Genomic DNA, 27,339 nt, shown 5'->3' on the forward strand with positions numbered 1-27,339 from the left:
TCGCGAGCCTTTATGAAGTGAAGGTCGAAAATGATCGAAAAACAAACTTAAAATGAGGTGGCGGTAACATGTCTACCGGCGTCAGCCATTCCTCCCCTGGCTCCTTTGACCGCTACCACCACGTCCTGTCAACAACGTCTGCCCTACTAAACCGACTCTAGTCTGAGTGACTGTGAGCTCATGTCGACACTGCAATTGAGCGGTATACTCGCTGGCAGTGTCCCTGTGCCGCACCTCGTGCTCTGTCGCCCCTTCCGACTGCCCGAGCTCTTCGTATGCGATATGATGTCCGGTGGTCTTTTCCTGCCGACTCTTAGCCGCAACGCTCGGCAGCTCTTGTACATGTCACCGCAGAGCACTCGCCTAACTCCCGAATCCCGATACAGCACCAAAAATGCCCGGTACGCGCGTACCGCCCAGGTGCTGTATAGCACGCAACAGCTGCACTCGCATCACAAGTACCGTTTTGCAACATTGGTGCTATGATAGCAGTACATCACTGAGTCGCACCGCAGGATACGGCAAGCGATGGAACTCACTGGTACGTGGCATAGGCTATTTGTTGCCGTGCGTTGCGGAAGCGCTAACGTGGTTTCTACTGGCTGTTGCGATACTGCGGCGATATGCAGTACAGGGACGCGGAAAAAAGGGGTGTTTTAGATACCTCTCGTACCGGAGGAGTAAATCAAATGCCTCGCGCGCACACGAACGGTTTACTCGCCGGCTGTATGTACACACCGAACTCACCGGCGGCGGCTGAAGCAACCAAATACACGAACGCGGCGTAGCGCCGCCACCAGCCACCTCGTGCATCACTCTGCTTGCTTCTTCCCCCCGCTGCCTGCGCCTTCTTCGCGGGCGCGTGTTCCCGTTAAGGCCCATGCATGCCCCGTGTGCTCTGTCAAACCCCGCGCGAGCGCGGAGCGGGATGATGTACACGACTATCATCGCAATCAACGGTACCGAGGGCGAGCGGATGACTGGGATCGACGGAATTGGCCCTTCATTAGCGTCGGCGTATATAAGGCAGGTAGAAACTCTGTGGAGGACGTACGAAAGCGATCTCCGGCCCCAGCGCGATGGACGCCTCTCAAGTCCTGCAGACGGTGCTCTCCGTAATCCAAGCCTCAGCCGGGAACACCACTGCTGGCTCTTCACCTCCCGGGTCTACTACAAACACAAATGGCACCGTGTCCATGCACGACGCTGGGGCCGCTGGCCCTGTCGGCGCCGTGCAGCTTGTCATGGCGCTGCTGTCGATGTCCGCGGTGCGCGACTGGATGAAGCTGCTGCTCATCGGTGCCTTCCTCGAGACCTGCCGCCGCCTCATTACGAAGTCGTGGGAGTCCATCCAGGACTTCTTCTGGCTTACAGCCACGTTTGAGATGCACGAAGATCCTGCGGGTGAGTTTCCGTCCTCCGTTGAAAAGCCCTAGTCGAACATTGACATTGCTGTGTTAGATTGGATACTGCACTGGGCGGCGCAGCGCAAGATGTTCGGTACGTTTCTTGGCTGTGTCTACTGTGAGTTGGCATCGCTCACTGTGTATGGGCAGACGCGGCGCGTCACGTTGAGATAACATCCGGGGACTACATTCTTGAGAACATGGTTGACGTCTTTGGGAACGATGAAGCTAAGGTGGCGTTCTACCCATCGATGGACAGGAAATATAGCTTGTGGTACAAGGGCCGGTACCTGACCATCAAGCGCGAGCAAAAGAGCCCGAACAGCTTCACCCGCGCGATCCAGGTCATTGAGCTCCGGTACGCCCATCAGGTGTATGCGGGGGTGTCCGCCATAGCTGACAATACCAACTCACATCAGCATCCTATCGCGGAATCCCGCTGTGCTGCGCGAGCTCCTGATGGAAGCACGCAAGGGATATACCGAGGCGAGCAAGAATGTTATCAACGTATACGTTACAGAGAGGTGCGCGTCCATCACGATGTGGTTCTGTTCCACATATCTGAGCGCTTGCGGGATCCAGCTCCGACCACTGGAAGCACGTTGCATCCCAACAGAAACGGCCGGCAAGTTCGGTCATCCTCGACCCTGGCGTGTTCGAGCTCGTGCTCGCGGACGCACGGGACTTCATCAACAGCAAGCGGTGGTACGCTAGTCGGGGTGCGAATCCAGCTTCTTTCGTTCAGTGCCGCCTCCAGTACTTACCACACGCGTATCCGCAGGCATCCCATTCCGGCGTGGCTACCTCCTCTACGGCGCCCCGGGCGCAGGGAAGACGTCGATGATCCACAGCCTCGCGGGCGAGCTTGATCTGAACATCTACATCCTCTCGCTTACTGTGATGGCGCTCGATGACAACAGCCTGAAGTCGCTCATCGCGCGTCTGCCGGAGAAGTGCGTGCTGCTCATTGAGGACATTGACGCCGCGTTCCACCGCGGGATGAAGCGCAACATCGTCGACCCAGAGAAGAAACAGCAGACCCAGCGCGGGGGGACTCAGGAAAACGGGCAGCCGGCCGGGCCCCCGGGCGAGAAGGACAAGGACAAGCCAGATGGGTTCTTCAACGGAGTCACGCTCAGCGGGCTACTGAACGCGCTCGACGGCATCGCGGCGCAGGAGGGCCGGATCCTGTTCGCGACGACGAACGACTACTCGGCGCTGGATCCCGCGCTGCTGCGTCCCGGCCGACTTGATCTGCACGTCGAATTCCAGCTCGCGAGCCGGCACCAGGCGCGCGAGCTCTTCAAGCGGTTCTTCACGCCCGACGAGGAGGAAGAGAAGCTCAGCGTGGCGGCGACACAACTGAACTCGGACGAGAAGCGAGCCGACTCCGACTCCGGATACACTTCCGCGAACTCTACGCCGCCCGCTGAACTGGCCAACGCATCCGCACCCGGGCAGGCAACTCCGCCTGCTTCCCAGCTGCCCGGGTCCGTGCGCTCAGTGTACGTGGGTGGCATGGCGCACGGGGGAACAGGGGGTCTTCCCAGGCTGTCCGCGAAGCAGGCGGCTGCGCTCGCCGAGCGGTTCGCAGAAATCGTTCCGCCGCAGGCGTTCTCGATGGCCACCCTGCAGGGGTACCTGATGGCGTACAAGGTCCGGCCGCTGGACGCCATCGCCGACGCGCCTGGGTGGGTAGAGAGCAAATTGCGGGAAAAGGCTACTGCTAGCGCGAGCCAGACGCCGTCGCAGGAGAAGGAGATGAAGAACACAGAAGGAGCGGCCGCGGTGGCGTAGGCTCGCGGCAGGTGGAAGCCAGCTGTGCTTCATCCTTCTTTTTTCCTTACGTGTCGCATTAGAGGTACTTCGACACCCCATTCCACACCGCGACGCCGTTCTAGCCTAGTCGGTGTCCTGGGATCAGGGCTCGGTCATGGGTGGCCTTATGCGTCAGCCTGGCGGAGTTGTAGTGTCTGGCGGAGAAACCGCATCCCTTTGTTTCAGGCGGTCACGAAGAAACTCTATACGGATATGTACAGTAGATGGTTGCATATGGACTTTTAAAGCTTCGCGGTCGCACAAGGGTGCTCCGATCATGTGAAAGCGGCAATAGGGTACGAATGTATATAGTTCTGCACGCACGAATATACAAACCACACCAGACACATAATGCGTTCAAACGGACACCTAATCATGCAGAACATCACTTCTGCGTGCTATCAGAGTTCGTAGCAAGCGGCCAACGTCGGATTGTGGGTGAAGTGAAAGCCACCAAGGAACGCAGCTTCTCAGTAATTGAGCAGACGGATGAAGTGCGGACCGCGTGGGCCGGGCGCGTGGAAGTGCAACTTTGCACCGCCCATCGGAAATGTCTCTCTTGCGCGTAACCACCACTGCCGGACCTGTCCCGCCTCTTCCAATGCTTATTCTGCTATCGCCTGGTGCACCTGCCTGCACGCGCAATTACACCGCAACTCATTTATCAGTGTCATCGACGCGTGCGTCTCCGCGGTCCTTCTTTGTGGACAGCTTCGGGTACCAGCACCTGCGTGCTGCTCGAGGTTGCCTTGGCGTGCACGCGAGTGCACCGCGCGGGCGACGCGCCGCCGTCGGTAGCGCGGTCAGTGCAAAGGCCGACGGTTCATGCGGTGACAACCAGTGTGGGGTAATGGGCCGCGCTGACTTCCCGGCGACAACCGGCGACGTACCAGACGTCCTTTGGCAGGACCAAGCGGCGGTTTGCATGCGCCACCAGTCCACTGCTTCTAGCCCGAGTCACTGATCTCGATTGCTTTGACTCCTTCCTTCACTGCATTCGCGAGCGAAATCCAGGGCCGGCACCGAACCTGCCTGATTCGCTCACGTTTGGTCGCCCGCTCGCTGCGGCACGTATAAAAGCGATTGCCCAAACTCTACGTCTGCCCATCACCCGCTACCAACTCCCCGAAGCCCGGCCTCTCAGCGCACTGCGAGCTAGTCATCATGGACGCAGTTGCGGTGTTGCAGACCGTCATGTCGGCCATCCAATCCGGGGCCGTGAACCTCAACGTGAGCGACGCCGCTGCGGGCAACGCCACGGCCGCGGTCGCCTCTGTGGCGTCTTTTTCTCCGCTGCAGATCCCCTCCATTATCAGCATGGTCCTGTCCTTCTCCGCCGTGCGGGACTGGATCAAGCTCCTGCTGCTCGGCGCCGTCGTTGAGACGTGCCGCCGCGTGCTCACAAAATCATACTACGGCCTCATCAACTACTTCTGGATTACGGCAACGTTCGACGGGAACGACGAGTGTGTCGGTGCGCAAATCATTAAGCTTCTAACTGCGCGTTGATTTTACTCACTGGCGCCGCCTGCACACACAGATTGGCTCATGTTCTGGCTCTCGAAGCACTCCATCTTCCGTGAGCACCGCCTCCCCTCCGGGATCCCGGAGAATGCTAATCGACGTTCTTACAGGCACCGCCCGGACCCTGGATGTGAGCACTCGCTCGTTCGGACGGAACTCGGGCGCGATTGAGTCGGGGAACGAGTCGGACGAGTCGGACGGCCGCAAGATCTCGTTCTTGCCGTCGCTGCAGACCTCGTACACGCTGTGGTACCATCTCTGCCTGGTCACCTTCATCCGCGACCAGGTCACCGACGGCCCATGGAACAGCCCGAGGCAGACGCTGCAGGTCCAGTGCGTATTCTTTGGGCTGTGCGTACGGCCGTGTACTGACGTCATACGCCCAGGATGCTCACACGCGACCACAACACCCTGCGCCAGCTCCTGAACGAGGCGAAGAAGCTCTATCATCAAGCGAGCGAGAACATGATCTCGATCTACGTCTCGGACCCGTGAGTGCCTGGTGTACAAGTCGTGGCGTACCTCAAACTAAGCGCTTGGCAATAGGTCCGACTACTGGAAGAGGGTGTCCACTCAGCACAAGCGACCTATGAAGTCCATCATCCTCGACCCTGGCGTCATCGACCTGGTGCTCGAAGACGCGAAGGACTTCCTGTCTAGCAAGGCGTGGTATGCCGAGCGAGGTCAGTATAATATCTACTGCATCACAGGCACGCGCTGACCTATGCATCTACAGGTATCCCCCATCGCCGAGGTTACCTTCTGTATGGTGCGCCCGGATCCGGAAAGACCTCGCTCATCCACAGCATCGCCGGCGAACTCAACCTGGACGTCTACATCCTCTCGCTCACGCGGCTCGGGCTCGACGACACGTCTCTCAGCTCAACTATCGCGGACCTCCCCACCCAGTGCATTGTGCTCGTCGAGGACGTAGACGCTGCGTTCCACCAGGGCGTGAAGCGTGACCTCGCGGACCCCGAGAAGGAGCAGGACGGCAAGGAGGACAAGCACAACGGGAAGGGTGGGAGCGACGCCCCCGCATCTGTTGGACGCGTCACCCTCAGCGGGCTCCTTAACGCACTGGACGGGATCGCCGCTCAGGAAGGCCGCATTCTGTTTGCCACGACCAACGACTACGACGCCCTCGACCCCGCGCTGTGCCGCCCCGGCCGCCTGGACCTCCACATCGAGTTCAAGCTCGCGAGCAAGTACCAGTGCCGCGAGATGTTCAGGCGCTTCTACCTTCCCTCGGACGTCGACCCTGACGGGAAGGAGAAGGCGGACAACGACAACGGGGCAGAGGCAGAGGACGAGAAGGACTCCGGGTACGGCTCCCGGAGTCGCACTAACAGCGTCGAGCGGCTCAACTCCTCGGACCCTGCACGCGCGACTCCAGGGTCAGGCTCCTCATCCAACTCGGACGACTCGTCGACTATGTACGTTGGCCAGGCACACACTGCGCGCGCCCCGAAGCTCTCCCGTCGGAAGGCAGCGGAGCTTGCGGATGCTTTCGCAGCGGCGATCCCAAACCGCGCGTTCTCGATGGCGACGCTGCAGGGGTACCTGATGGCGTACAAGACGCGGCCGTACGACGCAGTGAGCGAGGCTCCTACGTGGGTCGAGCGCAAGCTGCGGGAGAAGGGGAAGTCAAGGGCGGACGCGCGTGCTCCGCAGATCAAGGACAAAGTCGACGACACGCCTGCTAGCGCGGCGGCCGTAGACGACACTGCTACGCCAGCGACCGCTGTGGATTTGAGTCCCGAGGCGGATCCTGCAGTCGTAGGAAAGACCACGGCCGCTGTGCAGACGGACTCGGAGGTCGCGTCGTGAGTAGAAGCTGCGGACCTCGTGACTTGCTGGACACTGGCTACGGTGCGACGACGTATACCCTGCCCAGCCCTGGAAAAATAAGCTGTATCTCGTAGTAGACCTGTACTATATTACTTCGCAATTGCACACTGCTTTCGATGTTTTCCATCCTACTTTGCACCTCTGGCGGCCGGCGCGACTTGTTCGACTTTGCAGGCAGGCCCACCCGGCCCGCCCCAATTGAGCGCTTGAATGTGAAGAGTGAGCCATAAGCGCCCGAGATCTGTGGGAAGATCACCCCTGCTGGGGACGTTTTTCGGCGTCTCCACCCAGCGCTTCCTCCACTACGCCTGCCCCTGCGCTGGAATGGCACGGACGACCACCATGGGCAGCAAGAACAGCAGCAAAAGGCGCTGGGGGCAGCCATATATACCTGGGGGGTCGCGCGGGGACGCGAATCCACCCCCCACTTCCCCCCACCACTCACAAGAGCCCGCGCGATGGCCTCACTCAACCCCGGCTTCCTCTCTGCGTCCTCGCACACTCACTCACACTTTCTGGATAGCTCTGTGCACGAGAGCTTGCATGATGGTCTATCCTGGGATATTGATTCGGCTTTTTTCCAAATGAATTTGTCCCAGGCGGGTCCACCGGGAACTTCGCTCAATGCCGGAGGGTGCCACTCGTCCTTGGACACTGACCTACAATCCGAGCTAGAGCTCGCCAAAGCCTAGTACGTCGCATTCTACTCTTGTATGCTACATCTCTGACCTATATCCTAGCCTTGCCCTACACTCCCCATCCCCTTCGGCCTCCGACAATGCCGCGGCGCACGCCTATGTGCCGCCGGCGTCTCTTTCGTGCACGCCCGAGCCCGATCCTTTCGCCGACGTCCCGTACGACCACTTGTACCCGAACACCATCTCACCGGTCCTCCAGTCACCTACCGATATACATGAACTCCCGGCCATGACCATCGAGCCGTGGATGCTTAGAAGCACCATCCCAGTCGAGAGCGCCTATTCGACCATCGCAGACGCGCTCGGCCCGGGGTGCTGCCCCGCGGACGTGTTCGCGCCGCCTCTGCCTCTGCCTCCACCTCCGCCTCCGCCGCTGCCTGCCAGTACCACCGCGCCTTTGCAGCCTGAGAAGACCCGCGGCTGCCCGAAGAAGTCACAGAAGAATTCGCGCCAGCGTAAAAACACCCGCATCTGCGAACAGGCTTCCCCCGCTCCTCCGTCCTCTCCCTACCCTTCCTCCCCCGCCGCATCGTCGACGTCGACGTCCTCACGCGCTTCGTCCCAGCCAGACATCATCCCGACCACGCGCCGCAACGACCCCGTCTTCCCCGCGTCACAGCGCCGCGTCACCTCGAGCAAGTACGAGTGCCCGTACTGCAACTACGTGCAGCGCAAGCGGCGCGGGCCGGACATCCGGCGGCACATCGAGACGCACAAGCGCGACGCGAAGAGCATGGCGTACATGTGCTGCGGGGTCCCGCTCGCGGACGCGGCGGATCTTGGAGTGCCCGCGAAGGTGAGGGGCGAGGATCCGGTCGAGTACGCGGGGATCTTGATGGTGGGCGGGTGCAGGAAGACGTTTAGCAGGAAGGATGCGCTGGGGCGGCATCTCCGCAAGTATGAGGGGGTGTGCTTTGGGGACGTGCACGCGCCGTATCTGCTGGGAAACAAGCGCAAGAGCGGGGCTCATTGATTTTCTTTCCTTCGGATTGGTCCTGCTCTCAATGTGTACAACATATAGGATCCGTGGTCGCGCGTTCATACTCTGATCTGTACGGCTTACTGCAATGTTCTCATAACTTCATCTGGATCGCATGGTCTTTGTCTTTGTAGGTTTGTAATCCGTATCTCGTACAATGTCTTCTATGCAATCCATTCTCTGCCTCGCGAGTACGTACATACGCATCGGAACCAGCCAGTGGTCGCCGATCATCTGCTAAGTGCGTGTCGACAGGCAGAGGGTTCAATCCAACTTTGCTTCGATGCTACGAGCCGCCTCGACATGATGTTATTGAATCCGCGATGGTCTCTGATCTGCGTGACGAGTCCTGGAGACGTGTCCTACAAGTCGAGGGGTATCTGCAGCGACTGTATCAGTAGATGGTATCTTCGGTTCACACCTGGTCGTTCACCTCCATCATGACCGTCCGGACACCCTTTTGGAGGTTCTCAGCGAAAGCATCGAGGTATTCATGTGCCTCCCTTGCACACTCTGAGCAATCCAGAAAATCGCAGGCCTCGTCATACAGCTCCCCGCCCATGTACCACTTGCTGAATGCGCAGTGGATCTGCTCGACCTCCGACACGAAATAGTGGGTCACCGTCGTCCTATCGATGCGGAGACGCAACGGCGAGGCGTCGTTTCCTGGCGATGAGGCCTCAGACGAAGAGGAATGCTCGGACGAAGAAGAATGCTCGGACGAAGAGGAATGCTCGGACGAATCGGAAGAAGAATGATGGTCGCCGCGGCACATGGCGAGCGGGAAGAAGATCCCATCTTCGTCCACCACGGGTGTATCGTGTATCCTTGGAGTAGTCGAATTTCCCAGCGTCGAGATCGAAGTCCTTCGCTAACGTCCACCTGTCCGTGTCGGTGAGGTAGCTCACAGCGGCCGCGTGGACCCGCCGTCGGTATTCCATGAGGCGGTATAGCGACGCGGGAGAGATACCGTCCAGTTCGTAGGGGAGGTCTTTGCCCAAGGGCGCGCGAAGGGTAGCACGCGCCGCTTCCTCCGCCTGGGGCACGTCCACGTCGCTGGCGACAACAAAGACGCGGAGCGCGTTTACAGGGTCGTCCAACGCGCCGCTAGACGTCAGCATCCTGGCAGCGCGATCGAGCACTTGTTGCATGTCGTACTTCCTCGCGGTTTGGATGAGACGCGCTATCTCCCGTGGCGATGGAGGGGCTGGGTCCGGGTCCTCCGAGGGAGGGTAGCAAAGCCGGAGTAGCCGATCCAGGACCTCGCTTGGATCGGACATGTCGACCACCGGGAGCTCTGCGGGGGCGGTCGCTTGTGATCCGGAGATGGAGGGATTTGAGGGCGTCGCGGATGGTTGGGGGGGCGTGAGCATGCTCTCGAATACCGGCGACGCTTCGGAGAGGATGGCCTTGTGGACGCGGAATTCGACACCATTTGAAGAGCGAGGAATGACGTCCGCGTCGGGCTTTGGGAAAAACGGTACGCTCTCTGGTGCTTCCGACATGGTGTGCGTTGAGCTATGGACGTGCAGAATGAAATTACTGACAGACGATGTGGGTGGTTCAGGTGAGTGACAGAGTATGTTTGTGTTTCCTTTGGGCCTGATGGCAAATTCACACTCCGCCGCGCCACAGCGACGAGCGGTGGTCGCCGCCATGGAAGTACTTGCCAGACTCCTCATCGGTACACGCATCCAACCTACCCCACCGGAGTCGCAGTGACTTGTTATACCGAGTAAGAAGAGCTCATGAGTGAACCAATTGACAAATCAACAGCACTTCAACCTAGGATATCGACATCGTGATTCAAGGTGTTCAGCTCACGATCTTTAGAGCTCATCAAGGCATGCACGCACATGGGCCTACTACACCGTCTCTAAGAGCGAAGGACGCACCATAGGAAAGACTCGTGGGTATGTAGCTAACATCAATATCTCACTCTCGCAGGCAGACACTGACATTCATTTTTTCCAGGAAACTGATCGTCCGTATGCTTCCTCTAGTTCAAGCACCCTTACCCGATACTGTCCCTGCAGATGCACGCACCCGATCCAACGGAGATCGTTTGTCCGCCCCATGTACTCATATGGCGGTCAAACCTCTCAGTAAGACCCAGGTATGATATCCAGCGACGGCCCCGTAGTTGCTTTTATGATAGAATGTGGCTGACATGCTCAGCAGACCTGAAGGCGCACCCCGCTCAACGGAGATCGCTGCTCTATCAAACACATTTGTATGACAGACCAGCCTCTCAGTAAAGCGCAGGTACGCCAGGAGATCCCACCATACTCGAAGCGTTTGCTCTCTCGTGCCTCTCAAGAATTACTCCCCCCATACTCTGGAATATATCGAGGCGCGGTTTTACGCGACGCGGCTCCCAGGCACACCCGGCCCAACGGAGACCTTTTATCTGTTTGGCGCATCCGTCGGACAGATAAAACCCTCAGTAAGACCCAGGTGCACCTGCGAGCAGCGCCGCTGATAGAGTACGCACGTTTCCTTAGGTCTCACAAGGCAGCGCTCCGCGCTGCATACCCTCAGTCGTACCCGGCCCAACGGAGGTCGCTCGTCACCCTACGCATTTCGTATGGGAGACAAACCCCTCAGTAAGGCCCAGGTGCGTCTGAAGGCGGTAGCGCGATGCGTTCCCTTGGCTGTTTTTACTAGTGTATGGCTCCCGCAGGTGAAGATAGGATGTCAGCACTCACCTGCCTGCGCGTTCTAGGGAGGGCGATTGCTCAATGTCGAGTGCCTGTATGGGGGACTGTTACAGAGGCCCCTTCCCTTGTTATATACATATAGGATGGGCTACGCTTTGCCTACCCCTGGGCAGTGCTTGTCGCCTGAGTCCGCCGTAAGCGGGGGACGCTTTGACTGGGGCATTGATCACGACCGCATTGTGCCACGGACACCAGGCCAGGGCACGAGTGCGCTTTGGCCACGGCATGCATCCACAGGGGTACGTTCCAGTAAATATATTTAACACTTGTCTAACTGTGGTTCGTGCGTATGCTGGAGCCGTGCTCCGTGAAGGGATCAGTCACAACGCCTTGTTTGCCAGAGCGCGCGCGGGGCCGCGGTGAGCTTGTCCCAGAGCCTTATAAGGCTCATCGTCTTGTGTACATCTTACTGTCTCAAGTTTACTGAGGCTAGATATTACCCTACAAAACGCCATGGCTGCGCATGGACCCAATCGTTACGCCCCAACAGTAGCCATGGCTTCGGTCCATGCGTGGTCCTCGATCGTTCGCGACGCGAAATATCGGTGCGTTGTTTACTAAGACAGGTATTGGATCAGCATCACTTTGTCCTTGTGCTCTCTATAGTACTCAAGTCGTGGCTTAACTGCAACTACTTTCAGTGGCACGCTGCCTCCCTACCGCTCCGCATGTTTCCAAGTCTGGTCCCGCAATGATCATTATGGGTGATCGCGATTCTCCACCTCCTGGACAGATTAACACACAAAATAAACCGTGCATTAGTCGACGATACCCAGTGTATGCCGCCCCCCCAGTACAATATTGTCGATCAGCCGCGTCTTGCCCACCCACATCGCCCCGCTCAAAATGACCGGCCGCCCGGCGAACCCTGCCTCCCACTCTTCCCGCTGCACAGCGTCCGCGAGCACCTCGAAGGACTCCGCGTCATTCATCTCGATGTAGTCCAGCCGGAGGTCGACGGACTCGCCGGCCTCGCGCTTTTTATTCTCGATCACGGCCTGCGCGCGTTGTATGCACTCGGTTTTTGAGGCACCCGCTTCCCAAGAGGACTGCGCTGCTTGTAGCGCGGCGTAGAGTGCAGGCGCTACGTGGTCGCGCTCGTGCTGTGATAGGTATGCGTTTCTGGAGGACAGCGCCAGAGATGTCGTAGGGTCCCTGCGAGAGATTGGGTAAGACGGGGCTCATTCGCGAAAAGCTGGAGGAGAGCGTACCGGGTGGTGGGCACGATATAGAGGTGCTCCGGGTCGGGATGCGAGAGCAGGAGGTCGCGCGTCATACGGCGAAGCAAGAGGGCTTGCTGGATGTCCTTCTGCCCGAAGTACGTGCGCGTCGGCTATAGCGAATAAAATTAGTCGGAACCGTTCGCGAACGTATACCAATTCCGCGCGCCGCGGCGAAGGTTACTCGCCTCAATCGCATTAAATAGCTTAGTGACCACAGTCGCGACCCCGCGGAAGAACGTCGGGCGCGTACGGCCCTCCATCTGGTGCCCGTACCCCATCACCTCGACGAACGTCCCCTTTTGCTCCTGCGTGTTCTGCGAGATCCCGCTCGGGTACATCTCGTTCACCGTGGGCACGAATACCGCGGACGGGGTGCGCGCGGACCCGTCGTGCCCGGGGACGGAGAGCGCGGAGAGCAGCTCGAGGTCGCGCGGGAGCGTACGCGGGTAGGTCGCGAGGTCTTCGTGCGGCGCGAACTGCGCGGGGTTCACGAATATGGAGAGCACGGTGAGGTCATTCTCGGCGAGAGAGCGCTTCACTACGGTAAAAGCATGGTGAGGAGCGGAACGGGTATGGTGAGAGCTGCCGTACGCACCGAGAGACAAATGCCCGTCATGCAACGCGCCCATCGTGGCGACATATCCCACCGACTTCTTCTCGTCGCGAACCTTGTGCCTCCATTCCCTATACGACGCTACGGTGTCGAAGAGCGGTATTGACGAAGGCGGAAGTGCTGAAGACATGGCCCTCGAGTATGAGCTGGAGACGGGTCGCAGACGAGTCAAGATGTTCGTAGCGCTACGCCGGAGGTAGATCATGGACGCTCGAGTGAGAAAGCGGGCGAGAGTGACTCCGAGAGGAGCAGGAGGAGGTGAACGTCCGATTTGTGCATTCTAGGACGGTGTCCGGGAGTAAACTCGTAAGATCCGGCTGAGATCGATCCTGCGGGACTGGCCCTGCTTGACACGTCGCACGTGATACATATACGCGTCGCGTTCTCGAAGAACAGTTTACGACACGGTCCCGTTGGTGCGGCCCGTGGCAGTGTCTTCTGGCGAAGAAGAAGAGATGCTAAACACATATAGCCGATGCAGTTCTGACCAAAAAACACGCTGTCGCTGCGACAAAGTACCCCTTCTCCTGTCCCACTCCCCTAAGTATGCTCTCCGCCAACACCCGCACCGAGCTCACATTGCTCCTCTTTCACATAAGCTAAAGGCCAAACATCAGACGGGCATTTGGGATTGGCTGGCAGACATGGAGCACCTGTCACACAATAATGTAAGTGCGTGTTCATATCAAGGGTCGCCGTACATACCACTGCGTGTAGACTGATCAGCGGCGTGGGTCGGAGGTGAATCGACTTCTGCAACCTCCCCAGGTGAGCTGCAGGGGGGTCGGACAGGCTCTGCGGCAGAGGAGGGAGTCCTAATGTGATCGACTACAGGTCGAAAATACGACGTGATTTTGCGGGTAGTTCTCAGTTTGAGGGCTGCTGCGGCTCTTGCCTTGACGGCGGCCGCGTGTGCTTTGCTGCCAGTATGGGCGTTCCAGTTCCAGTCACCTCCGCGGGCAAGATTAACATCCCTTCCGCAGGGTTCGCAGTACCGGAAATCCCCGACGGTGGGCTAGTAGAGAGAAGTTGTCAGCCCGGTATGAGCGCAAAGCATGTAGCATCTACCTTGGTAGCGGTTTTACTAGACATCTTGTGGGAGGGCGGTACCACCTCAGCCCAAGGTGGGTTGAGGCGGGATACTGGTAATGGTGGTTGGTCGCTGAGACTCCCGGTTGGCGCGCGAATACTCCTCTCGTAGCTTCCGGAGACCTCAAAACGATTCGCAGACACCTGTCGTGCTTGTTGCATGATGGTTCGCCACAAGCATGGGTGCGAGCATATGAGGCTCTCCAATAGCCGATTCGGGATGACCTGCACAGGATTCTCCTGCGAAGACGCAGAGATATAGAATACACGCACCCAACGTAAAGACGCGGTTGCTACAACGGTGACGAGGTGCGCGTTCAACCTACCCCCATCTCTTATCCCACTGCCCCACGCTCTCCGCCAAGACCCACGCGGAGCCTGCATCCTCCTTCACATACAACAAGGACCAAGTGTCCTCCGCGTCTGGCCTAGGGGCACGCAGAGGCGGTGCTTTGCTAGGTTCGGACGGTAAATACGATACGGGTGATGTTCCTATGCATTGCCCAGTCACCGCTACGAAGTTGGGCGGCGGAAGGTTGGGTGATCTAAAACGAGCGTGAGCAACTTGAGCAGGAGAAGAGAACGAAAGTCAAGAGACGTACGAGATGTTTTCGAGCACCTGTTGAATGAAACTTGAGGGTATGAAGCCGTTCCAGCGGATGACAGTAACGTCACCGACCCGAGAAGGCTCAGGAGGTGCATACACCGCGATGTACGGGTCACAGCGATCGTTAGCGGAGATCCTATGCACAATTTGCACAATAGGGTCAGTTCGTACAAAGCGCGAGGGAGTACATCGGTTATTTACCTTGGGGAGCCCAGAGAGGCCATGCCAGCCCACTCGAAGAGAGCGGATATGTTCTCCTCCCATTCATCCGCCGCGTCGTTCGCATGGCTTAGGATAACGTCTCGCCGGACGTCAGGGATGCGTACGCGATCGAATTTTCGTATAGTTCGTGACATCTCATGGCGAATGGCACCGCTCATTGCAACATCTGGTGGGGTGTACTCAGCGTACCGCGCAGTCAGCAAGGCTCGAATGAAGACGTACCTACGCGGTCGCAGTAATATAATACTTTCCAGGGGCCCCTGTGGGAGTCCCACCTGCGTATTGCAGCGACTTCTTTAGGTCCATATGCAAGCCAAGTCTTCATGCTGTCGGCGGCAGGACGGGAGCCCCGAAGGGAGACATGGATGACTGAACGCGGCGCTCGGTAAGCTGCCCAAGATAACCTAATGCGCGCGGGCGGTACATACCATGCATCTCCGCGTGCTCCTTCCACGGTAACGCTTCACCAACGAGACCAAGAACCTCGTATGTTTCTTTCCCCACCACTAACGTTAGGATGCCCCTCGAGTCCAGGCTCCATACGTCTTCGTCTGTTGCACCGGCCGGACCGAGCGCTACGACCTCGCTGAACATTTTAATCAGCATATTTCAGAGCGCACAGATACGAGAGAGTAGCACACCTTTCCAAAGCCGTTTGGCTCACATACGTCTTCGCGAAGTCGAGGAAGTTACTCAGCGTGCATTCGCATCTCCAATAGACGGCGCTCAGTTTGAGCAACGCGTCCTCAAGCGCCGGGCACGATGGGAAGACGACGTCCACCTAAACAGTGGGATGCATTCAGTCAGAGAGAGCAGCGTAGAGATGAGAGCGGGAGAGGTACCTTCCTGCTGGGTAAACGGACGCGAAGGCGCGATTGCGCGTAGTTTGTCCGGAGTTGCTGAGCTTTGCGCGTCGGACTCCACCGTCACGATCGTTCTCTTGCTTTCCAAGGCAGCCATGAGAAAGAACCTCAGACGAGGATGTACGAGAAGGTCGAGGTCGGGAGCAAGCACCACGGCGGTCCTATGCGCCCAGCCGGGGAAGGAGCCGGCCCGCAGCCGCCGGCATGTTTTCTTTTTTTTTTTTAACGGAGCTCATCACGTGTGGCTGGTGAATGCCGTTCGTGACAATTGCTGGGCGTCGAGGTCAGTGGCCTCTGTGCCAGGTGAGGCGTCCGTACGGAGGAAATGCTTTACGCACGCAGGTACTTGGTACCCCAGTGTGGGACTGCATGTCAATCCGCACGGGCCATGGATTATCCAGGCCTCAGAACATGCAGACACAGCGGCTTACCCACTAAAACCCCCGGTTCCATGATCCAGTCAGTTGGGAGGTCATGCTCCTCATGCAAGGTCTTTTCCCAGGTCGCTAGCACCGCAGTGTGCGGTACTGCACGCTGTGCAGCTACTCGCTTATTGGTCAAGGTCCGGTCCAACTGGAAGCGATTGGACACCATCCTCATCCACCGTCGCTCCACAAAATCATGCTCCAGTCTCCCAGCAAGGGGGGCACGGTTGCCCACAACTCGCTCGCACCGTAGCACCCAGATCAGGTATGCGGTTTCCGACAGTACAAGTCGGGCTAGCCTTGTGGGGCCATGCTTGTGTTCCCCATCAGGGCCCACGACTGAGAAAGTGTGGCCCCCGAGGGCCAGGCCAATGGTCACATCTGGGAGGTCAATCCCCTTCCTTTTCAGGATGCCCCTGGCCAACGCCCACGCGGTCTGTTGGCCAGGTGCCAGGCACAGGCAGAGTATGTGCTCCATGGATTCCAGGGTGCCACAAGCTGTGCAGAGTGCCCTGTCCTCGTAGCCTGGTATGTTACTCCAGAACTTGCCCACACGATGCCCCTCATGCAGGGCCTTCCACACAAAATCCCTAGACTTCCTGGAGACCGGGTCCTTCCTCAGCAGGGACCAGACAGACTCCACTGATGGGCGGACCCTGGTAGCATGCGCTACTTCGTCCTGCACCCTCAGGACATTCCTGGAGGTGGCAGTCCTCTCCTTGGTTCCATTCCATTGACGGGCACCCTCATAGGCCAGGCGTTGCGTCATATGCAGGAGGGAGACACCCCTGACACAGTAACGAGCCGGCACAGGCAGGAACAGGGGGCGGGCCATCATTGGGAGGGCGGCTCCCTCACTTGCAAGGCGGTCAGCCTCGTCATTTCCGCGCACTTTGTCATGGCCTTTAACCCATCTGAAGGTTGTCAGGGCACTTCGCATCCGGAGCAACCCGGCCAGCTCCTGGAGGGGCATTGCATTCGCTACCCCCAGCCACCCACGACGCTCCCACACAGGGAGGTACTTTGTCATGCCATCAACAACATATTTCGAGTCGCTCACTATGTGCATGGGGGCAAATGGGGGGACTTTCCTGGTCGCCGCCACCACAGCATAGATCTCAGCCACCTGGTTGGTCTGGGTGTCATATGGGACTCGTAGTCCCTCATTCCTGGCATCCCCCTCCCCAAACCATATTCCACTCCCCGCACGCGCTGACTCCGAGCCATTACCCTGGGAGGACCCATCAGTGAAGACCTCCACTTCCTCCTGCTGGACCTGGAAGGGGGGTGCAGGGCGCAGGGCTGGTACTGGGTCCGCAGGGCCGCCCGGAACAAAGACACGGAGTGACTCTGCAACAGGTATATCCGTGGACAGTGAAGGGTCAAAACAGATGCGCTCATTTGCCAGACGGGCAGTGTGGTTCCCCCTCTTCCTACGAGGGGTCAGGGACAAGCCATCCTCATTGCCCGCCCGCCTTGGGTTCCATTTGCTTACTATTCGGCTAATCATCTTTTCTGCAGCCAGCGCACACCGATGGGGGTTCGGGCACTGGTATACAGCCCTGTCCCTCACACAGTCTCTACATGGGCAGCTCGGGCGAGGTACATGGTCAGGGTTGCCGCCATTGAGTCGAGCTGCAGTCAACATGCATTGTCCCACAGTACGGAGTTGGTGTGCATCACGCAGGCACCTGCAGCTGGGGGAGTTTTCAGACACACGGCCCGCCTCCCTTCCAATGTGGCTCCATACAGGTAGTTGCTCGCAGAGGGCCAGGGTTGGATTGCTCGATTGACACCACACACCATATTTCTTGGCCGCTTTGATCATTGCTTTGAGGCAGTGGGGCAGCCCCGCCTTGGCACGTGTGCTAACATTCCATGTTTGCAGGAAGGTGTTAACGCGTGCTGCAGGCTCAATGTTTCTGGAGTCCGAAGCGATTGCCTTTGCCAGCAGTGCATCAGCCAGGTGCGTCCAGACAGGGCGCTTCAGCCCTATTCCAAGGTAGGTTCGGAGCCACATCAGGTTAATTGCATCATTTCTCGCCCTGATGTCAAGGAGGTTTAGGCCACCTTTGTTTATAGGCCTGTAGAGCACTTCCCGTGCTATGCGCGGGTGCGCATCCCCACCCCACATGAAGGACATCATGATGTTGGTCAGGCGCTTCTCTACACTTTCAGGCATTGTCTGCACCATGGCTCTGAATTGCGTCCGCCCCGCTAGCTCAATTCCCACAGCCAACTTTCTTCCATTCAGAGTGGGCTTCCCCCTCTGCCATTTTGCTAGGTTGGTCTCAATGGTGCTTATCACAGGAAGCCAGGGGGCAGCCTGGTCAATGCCATTGCCAATCCACGCCCCAAGTGAGCGGATGGCTTCGCCCTCCCGTACGATGTGCACAGACTCTGGGATTACCGCCCCCCCAGGCCCCATTCTTCGTGTCGCCACTAGCTCCTCCCTGTACTCAGCTGAGCCAATCGGGAGGAGTTCCGTCTTCTCTACATTAAAGCGGGCACGTGAAGCACGGCACCACCGGTCAGTCACTTGTTGCACTGTCGTGTACTCATCTGCACAGCTCAGGTAGACAGTTGTGTCATCCGCAAACAGTTTTGCAATCAGTCTCTCTGTGTCCCCGGGGACTCTGAGCCCCCGGAGGCTAGATTTCCTGAGTGAGCACGCCAGGGGCTCTATTGCAATGTCAAAAATGAGACACGAGATGGGGTCACCCTGGCGTACACCTCGCGTGATTCGGAAGAGGGCACTGCGCACTCCATTCACAATAACACAGCTTTCAGCGCGCGCATACAGGTGCTTCAGGGTGTGTATAAAGGTCACTGGGAAGCCCATGTGGCGCAGAACGCACCACAGGTACTCATGGTTTACTTTGTCATATGCCTTCTCTTGGTCCAGCGCAACGATCGCGCCATTGATTTCCTCCGCCTCAGCATACTCAATCATCAGTTGCGATAGCTTAATGTGATCAAAGATCCTCCTTCCTGGTATAAAGCCAGCTTGGTCTGGATGTATCAAGGCCGGGGCAGCCTCCGCAAGCTTGGATGCCAGTGCTCTTGTCATTATTTTGTAGTCAGAGTTTAGGAGCGTGATGGGGCGGTAGTTGCCAATTTCACGTTTGTCCTTCTTAAGCTTGTAGACCGGGCAGATCCATCCATGCGCAAAGTCTGAGTCCTCCAGGATCCCGTACCGCTCAATGTCGTTGAAGACCTTTGTCATCGCTCTCGGGAGATCAACAGCAGGTGCGCCCTTCTTGGTCGCCGCCATGTGCCATCGCTCATATGCCTTCCAGACTTCTGTTGGTAGGCCATCAAGGCCTGGTGCTTTCCCGGATGCTGCAGCCTTGATTGCATCTGCCACATCGTCCCTCGTGAGCCTCTTCGCCAGCTCTGCCTTCGCCTCACCAGAGAGTCTTGCATCAGTGTCGGCAAGCGCATCCTCAATGTACGATTCGTGGTCTTCTCCCTCCTCCAGGGGGTCGTCCCCTTGGAGGTCATTGTAGAAGTTCCCTGCTATTGTGGCCATTGTCTTGGAGTGGTTCGTGTAGGTCGGCGGGGCAGACCCTGGCTGGAGCATTGTGTACATTACTTCAGAGACCTCTGGGGTTGTGTTCCCCCGCATCCAGTACTTGGACATTGTCTCACTCTGAGCCCAGTGGCGTGCAGCGACTTCTTTTCTTTTCCATCCAAAGCGCTTTTGTTCCAGCTTTGTTAGGCGGTCTTGCAGCATTGCTGCACGTTCCATACTCCGTGCTCCATCCCCATCGCTTTCCATTCCATTCAGGGTAGTTTTCAGGTCGTCCCTGAGTCGCTCCATCCGTTTCTGGATCTTAGGGATCTTTTCCTTCGCCCTTGCTCTCGCAGCTGCTACTAGATCACGCTTAAAGTCTGCGTAGGCCAGTTGCGGGTTGTCGTCGGGTGTTCGCTCACGGATCGCTTCAATTTTACGGACAAGCTCCTTCCCAAGAGCCAGCATTGTCTTCTTCATTTCTGCGTCCTCAAGGAGGTGGGGCTGCATGACCCAGCGTCCCTTCCCGATGAAGGGTGACTTGTAGTTCTCAGCTGTCACCGTAGCCATAAGGTGGTCAGTGGGTACCCCGGGTTCTACAATTTGCCAGTCTGAGCAGTCTTTTAGCATTGGACGCCGGACATAGATTCGGTCCAGTCTTGACTGAACACTTGTGCTGTCCTGGAGGTACGTGAACCCTTTCTCCAGTGGGTGCGCTACCCTCCAGCCGTCCACCATCTGGGATTGTTCACAGAGCGTCTGGAGAGCCATACGCGGGGCCTCTGGGTCCTCCCGTTGTGGGATTCGGTCTGCCCTGTCTTCTACCACGTTACAGTCCCCCAGCATGACATCAATTCGGCCAATGTTTGCATTGGCTAGTGACGTCCAGAAGGCTGCATTTGCGTGGGGGTCATTTGGTGCGTACACATTCAGTATTCTGAGTGTTCTGTCCTCGGACCACTGGATTGTCAGCAGGATTGCTCTCCCCGGGACTATCACTCGTATCCTAGGGCTGCCATCTTTGAATATCCGCTTGTTGATGGCAAAGGCAACCCCCCGGGCTCCAGTCGCATTGACAGGGTCTGGGGAATGCAAGATGGCCATGTTCCGCTCAAAGATGCGATTCAGCAGGTCCAGCCTGCGATCATTTGTGTGTGTTTCTTGTAGTGCCAGGACCGCGATTTTGCGGTCGCGCAGTAGCTGGTTCATGAGCATCCATTTGCTAGACCCCTCCATCTCACTCTCAACTCCAAAGCCACGCATATTCAGGGTTGCGATCATGATGCGGGCCTTTGATCGCGGTTTATGACCATGCACACGGCCGTTCTCGTTCCATCCAACACCGCCAGCGGCGTGCTCATCGCTCACCCCCCCGTGTCTGTCGTCCTCTCCTCCCCGCCCGCACCCCACCTGGGCATCCTGGGGGCCAGCCCCAGCGGCATGTTCGGCGTTCAGGGGCCGGCCAACATTTCCTGTGTTGCAATGATTCCCGGGTTGTCCATGAGGGTGGCCACCAATCTCAGCGTTGCCATCATTGGGCACAGGTGCGGCCAACGGGCTCCCGCCCCCTCTTGCAGCGCTGAGGCCCGTTCCATGTGCCAGAGGTACTTCCGTAGGGTCAGGGGTGTGATCGTTATTTGCAGTGTTCGTGGTTGGGTAGAGTCCCGCCAGCGCCCAACCAGCGCAAGCGGCAAGGAAGTATATCCCGACTCCCGCCGGTCGACTATGCACTACGAGGGCACGCCTGCATCTTGCTGCTGCAGGTTCTCCCTTCAGGCTTAAGCTTCTCAGCGCGGCACGTCGAGGCCTAAATAGGCCGCCGCTGGGGGGTTTTCGCCCGGGCTTTCCTGTGCTTCAGAAGCCAGTATATTTGGGCACCGGTCGGACCCACGGACGCACCGCGTGCTCAGGTGCAGATCTGCGCCGTGTCGTCCGTTGTGGTATGTTGGGTCTCACATCGCCCGCTGGGTCAGGGCGGGCGTGCCTATCGGGTCCGCTCATGGCTCGTCACCGCTTTCGCAGTGCCGGAGCGTGCAGCGGGTCTGCGGGTGAACGGGTAAGGACCTCAGTACTGCGCGCTCGTGGTACGAGTGCAGAACAGAGGGGGGTTGAGGTGAGAGCCAGTCGATATATGTGAGCGCCGCGCCAGCGCCGAGCGGGGGCACGAGGCAGGGGACAGCAAAGCGCGGAACGCGCGCATACACCGTAGATGGAGACAGCGAATCGACGGCGAGCAATATGCCAGAGTGGCGCTGGGGTGAGAGCAAGGAGGAACGCACAGCCACACGGTCGGTGTGGGGTAGCGTGTTAAGGGGAGAACGTGGGCATAGCCAGCGTGCAATAGGTGAGCGTGAGGGCCGACGAGTGCACATGTCGCACACCACGGCTTACAGGCGCGGCACACGGCGCGGCCGCCAGGAGCTCACGCTCCCGCTGCGCTCAGGTTGGTTTCTCCGACACACAGGCGTGTGTCATGGGTTTGGCTGTGTCGGGCATAGGGGGCCAGCCGGGTATAGCTTCACGGCAGTCAGGGGCCCCCGCATGCGGCTGGGGACACCATTCCGAGGCAAGTCCAGCGTGCATGCGCCCGCCCCCAGGCGGCTGAGGCGACGGCTCACCGAGCCGTCGCCAAGGTGCGGTTCGTATCGCGCGCCAGCAGTCATGGTTAGATCTAGAGGCAATGGCTGGGCAGTCACGCTCATACAGTCGTTCTCTGGGGAGTTGGGCGCGCGGGCGAATCGGCGTTCACTGTACTCTCGACAACTGCAACCTTATGTACAAACAGCATATTATTCGTTCAGTATCAAGATAGGACATTTTAGCAGGTAGGTAGTCTTCCTGGCCACGGGGATGATGATCAAGATATAGTATGTACTCAACTGAAGCCGGCGCGCACCTCGCGCTGTATTTAGCAAGTCCGAGTAATGGTCCTACAGTAACCGCATGCAAGATGTATGGAGAGGGGCGGCGTTACAGGCGTGGGGACGGGGGAGCTCACCAATGGTCAGGACTCGTTCTGGGCCATCGTCGTCCGGGATAGAGGTCGGGCAAGAACGGGGGTCGAGAGGCGTATGTACATTCGTCGTTATCAGCACCGCACCTTGCGCTCAGATGTCAGCGCGTCGTTTATACGCGGTCAGAGGGTTGGCCTTGTGAGCGCGGAGTCTTCTTGCTCCTGTGCACGCCACCCCGCGCCTGCGTTCCCCACTTGCTCCGCTGGTTCTGCGCGTCGCCATGCGTCTCGGGCCCGTCACGCGGCTCGTACAGGTTGCCCGAGGACGGGCCCGCGTGCGCGTTCTGCTGGTAGTGCTGCGGCGTGAGGACTTTCATGCCGTTGTGGCGCGTGGGCTGGGGGTTGTTCGGCGGCCGGCCAGCCGTGGCCGCAGGGATGGGGATCTGCGCGTACATGTATTGTGGTGGGACGTAGGGCTGGTGTTGGTCATAAGGCTGCTGCGGGGTGTAGACCGGCCATCTCCCGTAGGCGTCCACCTGGTGTTGGTGGCCGAGGGCGGGGACACTCTGAGGATGGGGCGCTGAGTACGGGGGCGGGGGAGGCGTCGGGTACATGTGCGTCCCCTGCCCCGCCGACATCGCGGGCTGTGGAGCCGCACGCGCTCCCGCATTCGCCGGCGCAGAGAGCTCCTCGTCGCCGTCTTCATCAGCCTCGTCATCGTCCGGCACCGCTGGCGTGGAGACGACTCTTGGGATCTTCTCGAAGGGGCACTCGAGCAGAAGGTGGTCTCCGCCATGGCATCCGTTGCACCTAGTCGGAAGCCGAGGGGTCGCAGTGTTGTCGTACAGGCTGGGGACCTTGATCTTGCGCATCTCCTCGTTCCACCGGAGCCAGAGCACCGGGTCCTCGCTGGGTGGTACACAGTAGACGTTCACAACGACGTTGACCGTCTTCTTGTTCTTGCCCTTCTTGATCTTGTGGACAGTCACCCGTATACCCTCGAGAATCGCGTCCGCCTTCTCGTAGATCATGCTCGGGATACTACGACTGCCGCCGTTCAGCGCGATGGCCGTAGCTTCGCGCGGCCCATCCTTCTTGAGGGCGGCGACGACGTCCTTCTTGATCTCGTCCTCGTCATCGCGCTGGAAGCCAATCAGAGAGACCATGTACGTCGGGACGGCGTTTGGGTTGCGGATGAGGTACAGAGTGAGGTCGTCGCCCAGTATAATGTCAGTCTCTTGGGCTTTGGCGGCTGCATCACCGGGGACGTGATGCCAGAACCAGGTGAAGGGGAAGCCACGCGCTTGCTCGTTGCGCGAGGTAGGAGAAGGGAAGTCCGGGGCGGCGATCTTGATGAACTTCTCGTCCAGCCCAGTGAACTCAGCGAGCGTCCTGATGATGACCGACTTGAGCTTCTCAATGTATGCTCTGTCGCTTGTCGGAAGTTGGCCGTGGCACTGGAACAGGAAGTGCTGGTGCGGGTTCTCCTTGATGAGCTTCATCCAGCCATCCGACTTGTCCGCAGTCGCACCACGGAAGATATCCCCCGGGGCCATGGCGTGCTTAGTCGGGAAGACCGACGGTACAGGCGGTAAGACCGCGGCGTCCGCCTCGTCGGGCAGGGCAACGATCACGGGCTCACGCGGCGCAGCCACTGTGATCTTCGCATCTGCGTTGCGCGGTCGTTCCTCGTTTTGAGGATGCATGGTCACGTTCAAGCCGTGCTGCACGTGTCAGATGCGGTGAATTAAATGTAGGAGCAAATCAGGCTCACCTCCTGGGCGATCCAGGGCGAGCATCGGTCCATTTGGCCACTCCGCGTCACGATCTGGACGTTCGGCGGGTTCACGGTCGGCACGTAGGAGTTCTGAGTCCCCGGGCGCTGCGTTCTGGTTCAGTACACGTCGTCGGACAGGTCATATCCCCGCTCACCACATCTAGAGGGTCGCTCGGAAGGCTCTGGGAGTGCTGCTCTCCGAGCTGGGCGTACTCGAGTTCCCAGCCCGTCCATTCGTTGCACTGGCCGTGCTGCGGTCCGTCGATCTCCATGTCGTCTCTGTTTCCTGCCTCCGGGCTTGGCCGGTGGACATAGACTTGTTCCGCGCCCGCTCGTTGGGTCAGGGGCGTCGTCGGGTGTCCAAGGTGTCCTGCCATGCGCTGGCTCGCGGCAATCTGGTTATCAAGTCGATACGGGCCCAGGGCCGTGCTCCCCACACCCGCCACATTGTACACGTTGGGGCTAAGGACTTGGCCTCCCGCTAGGGCGAGCTCAGAGCCGTCGGAGGATCCGCCCAGCTGAGTCGCAGGGTAGGTCGCGCGTATTGCCTCCAGTTCCAGTTGCTTGCGTTGCGTTAGGGCTGTGAGGAGAGCTAGTTGCTTCTCGATGTCCTCCGCCGTCGTCGCGCCCACAAGGAGTGGCGTGTCAGCCGGGCGTACGGTCGCAGTCGCGGCCGTGGTGTAGGTCGGGTTCTCGACGCGAGCTCGTCCCGCGTCCCTCGTGAGCATGCCGTTTGCGGCCATATTCGCTTCTCCTTCGTCGGAGCGCGACACTCCATCGCGTAGCGAATGCGCCGCCGCGCCACCCATAGCGCTTGGGTGTCCCGTGAGTGTAGTACGAGATGCCGCCCTCGCTTCGCTAGGCGGGACGCCGTTCGTTCCAGCAACTGACGCAGCCGTGCCATGGGCGTACAGCGATGCGGGCGCGGGGAGGGGAGCTTCGTGCTGAGTGGGTAGGTGTTGGACGTTCGACAGCGAGGTCCCTGCGTGTCCATCGTTAGGCTGGCCCTCAGCACCACCCGCGCTAGGGGGTGTCTGAGTGTGTTGATGCGGGGCACTAGCCGGCGGTGCTATGTCAGAGCGACTCTTGGTGTCGTCAGCGAGCGCCGCCGATAGAGAGGCAGACCGAAGTCTCTTCCTGACGTTCGTCTGGACCGGTTGAGCCACCGACGTTATACGGAGTGCACGAGGGCGAGCAGGCGCCGTCTGAGGAGGAGCTGCACTGTCACGTTGGAGCCTTGTCGGGGTAACCGGCGGCGAGCTGTTGTTCACGATGTTGTCGCCCGGCCATTGCGCTGGTCTTAGGTCGAAATTGAAGGTCCCAGGGTCCGTCTCACGGGTTTGGTGCCCAAGGGCGTGAGTCCCCCTCGAAGTAGTAGGGCGCGTGGGCGTCTCCTCATCGGGCCCTGGTGGGGAAGCCGACGGGTGGCTCTCCGAGGAGAACAGAGAGCGTAGTGGCGCAGCCGTCTAGAAAATCGTTCAAACCGATGTCTCATAGGTCTGCTCAGCAGATGTAGATCCCAAGGACCTACCATGTTCGCCGCAGAGCCGTCTCGGGGGCTCACAGGCTGTCCCAGAGCTTCGGCCGGTCCTCCAGCTTGCATGAGGTTTGGAACACAGTAGCCCGGGATGTTGATAGGGTCGGGTTCGGGGCCAGCGCCAAAGAAGTTCGGAGGGAAGCTGAGTGTGTACTGTTCGTCGTCGCTCATTCGCGCGCGCCAGTGATGTTTGTCGTTCGGGGGTACCGTGGAGAGGGAGAGGGGGTAGCTGGGGGGGCTCGGCGACCCTCCTCAGCTACTTTAACGGACGCGCGAGCATTCGCTCGCCTGGTGCTCGGGAGCCTCTACCACTCAGTCGACCGCGCCCCGCGCCAGGTCGCCCTTGGTCCTCCAGAGTAGGTGCGCGCCTTTCCATTTCGTGACAGCTCGGCTCCGGGAGCTGTCACGACATCGGCGCCGGACTTGCGCTTCCTCGCAGCTGTCGCTGGCCAGAGGCATGGCGTACGCATGCACGCTTTTCGGCAGGCCGACGGTATTTGTCAATATTTGGTACCTGCCGTATATGGCAGTTCCCGCACGCTGCACTCAGCAAGGCCCGCCGCGTTCTCAGTCTTCCTAGCTTTCCTTTTGCAGAATCTGGCGGGCGTTGAGCTTTCTGCCTCCACAACGCGCGAGATAGTCGAGTCCGCTCGTGCTGCAGTTCTACAATCTCAAGCTGATCCTCCAGTCTCTCATCACCTCTTCGATATGCCCAGACTGGTGTGCTTTATGTCGCCAGCTTACTCCCTTTCGGTCGCGGACGCACAAGTTTGGCCGACTCTCCAGTCTCAACACGCCGCGGCAGTGATGTTCCGGTCGCACCGATGTACGTCTAGTCGTACATGCGACTTGATGTAAGGTCGCACGACTATCGTCCCGACTGAGGACGACGGCGACTTTCTCACGATCAGCCTGCCCCGGAGCCAGCGGGCCGCCCGGTAGCGTACATCATCCCAGCCCGATTCGGTAGTAACTTCTGCGCACGCTTCATTCAAGTCAGCGTCGGAGCAAGCGGGGGATTCGAGATGCGGCACGCAACAATAGTTGTATTACGATGGCGTAGTGTACACAATATGAGGTCTAGTATTGCACGGAACTATGTATAGATCATTTTTCGCACCTAAGCCGTAAGACCTCGCGCCACAACCTTGGACCCGCGCGCCCCGCTCCAAAACTCTATGTCCTGCCGCGCGAGCAAGTTCGCGGCCTCGCGAGGTGTCGCGCGGGGCACCTTGACCGTGGAAAAACAGTCTATATTGCACGGCATGCATTTTCAAAGTAAATGAGGCCTCCACAGGCAATGGGTTGAGGTGACAGCGCGGGTGGCACTCAAGCAAGGTCACAGGCGAAAATCATTGTATACACCATAGTTAAAGGGTCGCTGGTTCGCGTGCATGGTATGAAGAATACTGTTGTAAATACGCGCATGTTCGCGAGGATTACTGCTGGGAACTAGGCCGATGGCGAGGCGAGCGAGAGCAGGAAGCCCCAGAGTTTGCACGCACCGCAAAAGCATCTAG

General features: G+C 58.9%; 10 protein-coding genes across 10 annotated transcripts; 3 read left to right on the forward strand and 7 right to left on the reverse strand.

The window, feature by feature from the left end:
* Positions 1 to 1,079: 1,079 nt before the first annotated feature.
* On the forward strand, positions 1,080 to 3,203 carry TRAVEDRAFT_47707 (P-loop containing nucleoside triphosphate hydrolase protein; the record flags this gene model as incomplete). The annotated part of the gene is made up of 6 exons (XM_008040171.1): positions 1,080 to 1,404; positions 1,462 to 1,500; positions 1,557 to 1,764; positions 1,826 to 1,930; positions 1,989 to 2,125; positions 2,188 to 3,203. The coding sequence occupies 6 exons, from the start codon at positions 1,080 to 1,082 to the stop codon at positions 3,201 to 3,203; spliced, it is 1,830 nt and encodes a 609-aa protein (XP_008038362.1).
* An 880-nt stretch (positions 3,204 to 4,083) lies between these two features.
* On the forward strand, positions 4,084 to 6,722 carry TRAVEDRAFT_168153 (P-loop containing nucleoside triphosphate hydrolase protein). Its single transcript, XM_008040595.1, has 6 exons — positions 4,084 to 4,698; positions 4,765 to 4,803; positions 4,859 to 5,081; positions 5,135 to 5,239; positions 5,295 to 5,431; positions 5,485 to 6,722. The coding sequence occupies exons 1-6, from the start codon at positions 4,389 to 4,391 to the stop codon at positions 6,576 to 6,578; spliced, it is 1,908 nt and encodes a 635-aa protein (XP_008038786.1). The 5' UTR covers positions 4,084 to 4,388; the 3' UTR covers positions 6,579 to 6,722.
* Positions 6,723 to 7,226: 504 nt separating this feature from the next.
* Positions 7,227 to 8,270, forward strand: TRAVEDRAFT_168160 (uncharacterized protein; the record flags this gene model as incomplete). The annotated part of the gene is made up of 2 exons (XM_008040596.1): positions 7,227 to 7,290; positions 7,340 to 8,270. Exon 2 carries the CDS (start codon positions 7,527 to 7,529, stop codon positions 8,268 to 8,270), a length of 744 nt encoding a protein of 247 aa, XP_008038787.1. The 5' UTR covers positions 7,227 to 7,290; positions 7,340 to 7,526.
* Positions 8,271 to 8,956: 686 nt separating this feature from the next.
* On the reverse strand, positions 8,957 to 9,427 carry TRAVEDRAFT_37461 (uncharacterized protein; the record flags this gene model as incomplete). Its single annotated transcript, XM_008040062.1, has 1 exon — positions 8,957 to 9,427. One exon carries the CDS (start codon positions 9,425 to 9,427, stop codon positions 8,957 to 8,959), a length of 471 nt encoding a protein of 156 aa, XP_008038253.1.
* TRAVEDRAFT_84885 (uncharacterized protein) lies at positions 9,425 to 9,757 on the reverse strand (the record flags this gene model as incomplete). The annotated part of the gene is made up of 1 exon (XM_008040597.1): positions 9,425 to 9,757. A coding segment is annotated over one exon (333 nt), but the record flags the coding sequence as incomplete, so codon positions are not given.
* Positions 9,758 to 11,754: 1,997 nt separating this feature from the next.
* TRAVEDRAFT_37462 (Pantoate-beta-alanine ligase) lies at positions 11,755 to 12,962 on the reverse strand (the record flags this gene model as incomplete). The annotated part of the gene is made up of 4 exons (XM_008040063.1): positions 11,755 to 12,151; positions 12,208 to 12,329; positions 12,405 to 12,757; positions 12,815 to 12,962. 4 exons carry the CDS (start codon positions 12,960 to 12,962, stop codon positions 11,755 to 11,757), a joined length of 1,020 nt encoding a protein of 339 aa, XP_008038254.1.
* Positions 12,963 to 14,243: 1,281 nt separating this feature from the next.
* On the reverse strand, positions 14,244 to 17,548 carry TRAVEDRAFT_168163 (uncharacterized protein; the record flags this gene model as incomplete). The annotated part of the gene is made up of 7 exons (XM_008040598.1): positions 14,244 to 14,466; positions 14,524 to 14,664; positions 14,730 to 14,916; positions 14,973 to 15,119; positions 15,179 to 15,336; positions 15,392 to 15,531; positions 17,300 to 17,548. 7 exons carry the CDS (start codon positions 17,546 to 17,548, stop codon positions 14,244 to 14,246), a joined length of 1,245 nt encoding a protein of 414 aa, XP_008038789.1.
* Positions 17,549 to 17,695: 147 nt separating this feature from the next.
* Positions 17,696 to 18,253, reverse strand: TRAVEDRAFT_106149 (uncharacterized protein; the record flags this gene model as incomplete). Its single annotated transcript, XM_008040599.1, has 1 exon — positions 17,696 to 18,253. A coding segment is annotated over one exon (558 nt), but the record flags the coding sequence as incomplete, so codon positions are not given.
* A 1,578-nt stretch (positions 18,254 to 19,831) lies between these two features.
* On the reverse strand, positions 19,832 to 20,761 carry TRAVEDRAFT_124353 (DNase I-like protein; the record flags this gene model as incomplete). The annotated part of the gene is made up of 1 exon (XM_008040600.1): positions 19,832 to 20,761. A coding segment is annotated over one exon (930 nt), but the record flags the coding sequence as incomplete, so codon positions are not given.
* A 1,917-nt stretch (positions 20,762 to 22,678) lies between these two features.
* TRAVEDRAFT_20538 (uncharacterized protein) lies at positions 22,679 to 25,990 on the reverse strand (the record flags this gene model as incomplete). Its single annotated transcript, XM_008039920.1, has 4 exons — positions 22,679 to 24,229; positions 24,280 to 24,387; positions 24,438 to 25,748; positions 25,814 to 25,990. 4 exons carry the CDS (start codon positions 25,988 to 25,990, stop codon positions 22,679 to 22,681), a joined length of 3,147 nt encoding a protein of 1,048 aa, XP_008038111.1.
* Positions 25,991 to 27,339: the final 1,349 nt, after the last annotated feature.

This window comes from Trametes versicolor, assembly GCF_000271585.1.
Source record: "Trametes versicolor FP-101664 SS1 unplaced genomic scaffold TRAVEscaffold_6, whole genome shotgun sequence".
Lineage (NCBI taxonomy): Eukaryota > Fungi > Basidiomycota > Agaricomycetes > Polyporales > Polyporaceae > Trametes > Trametes versicolor.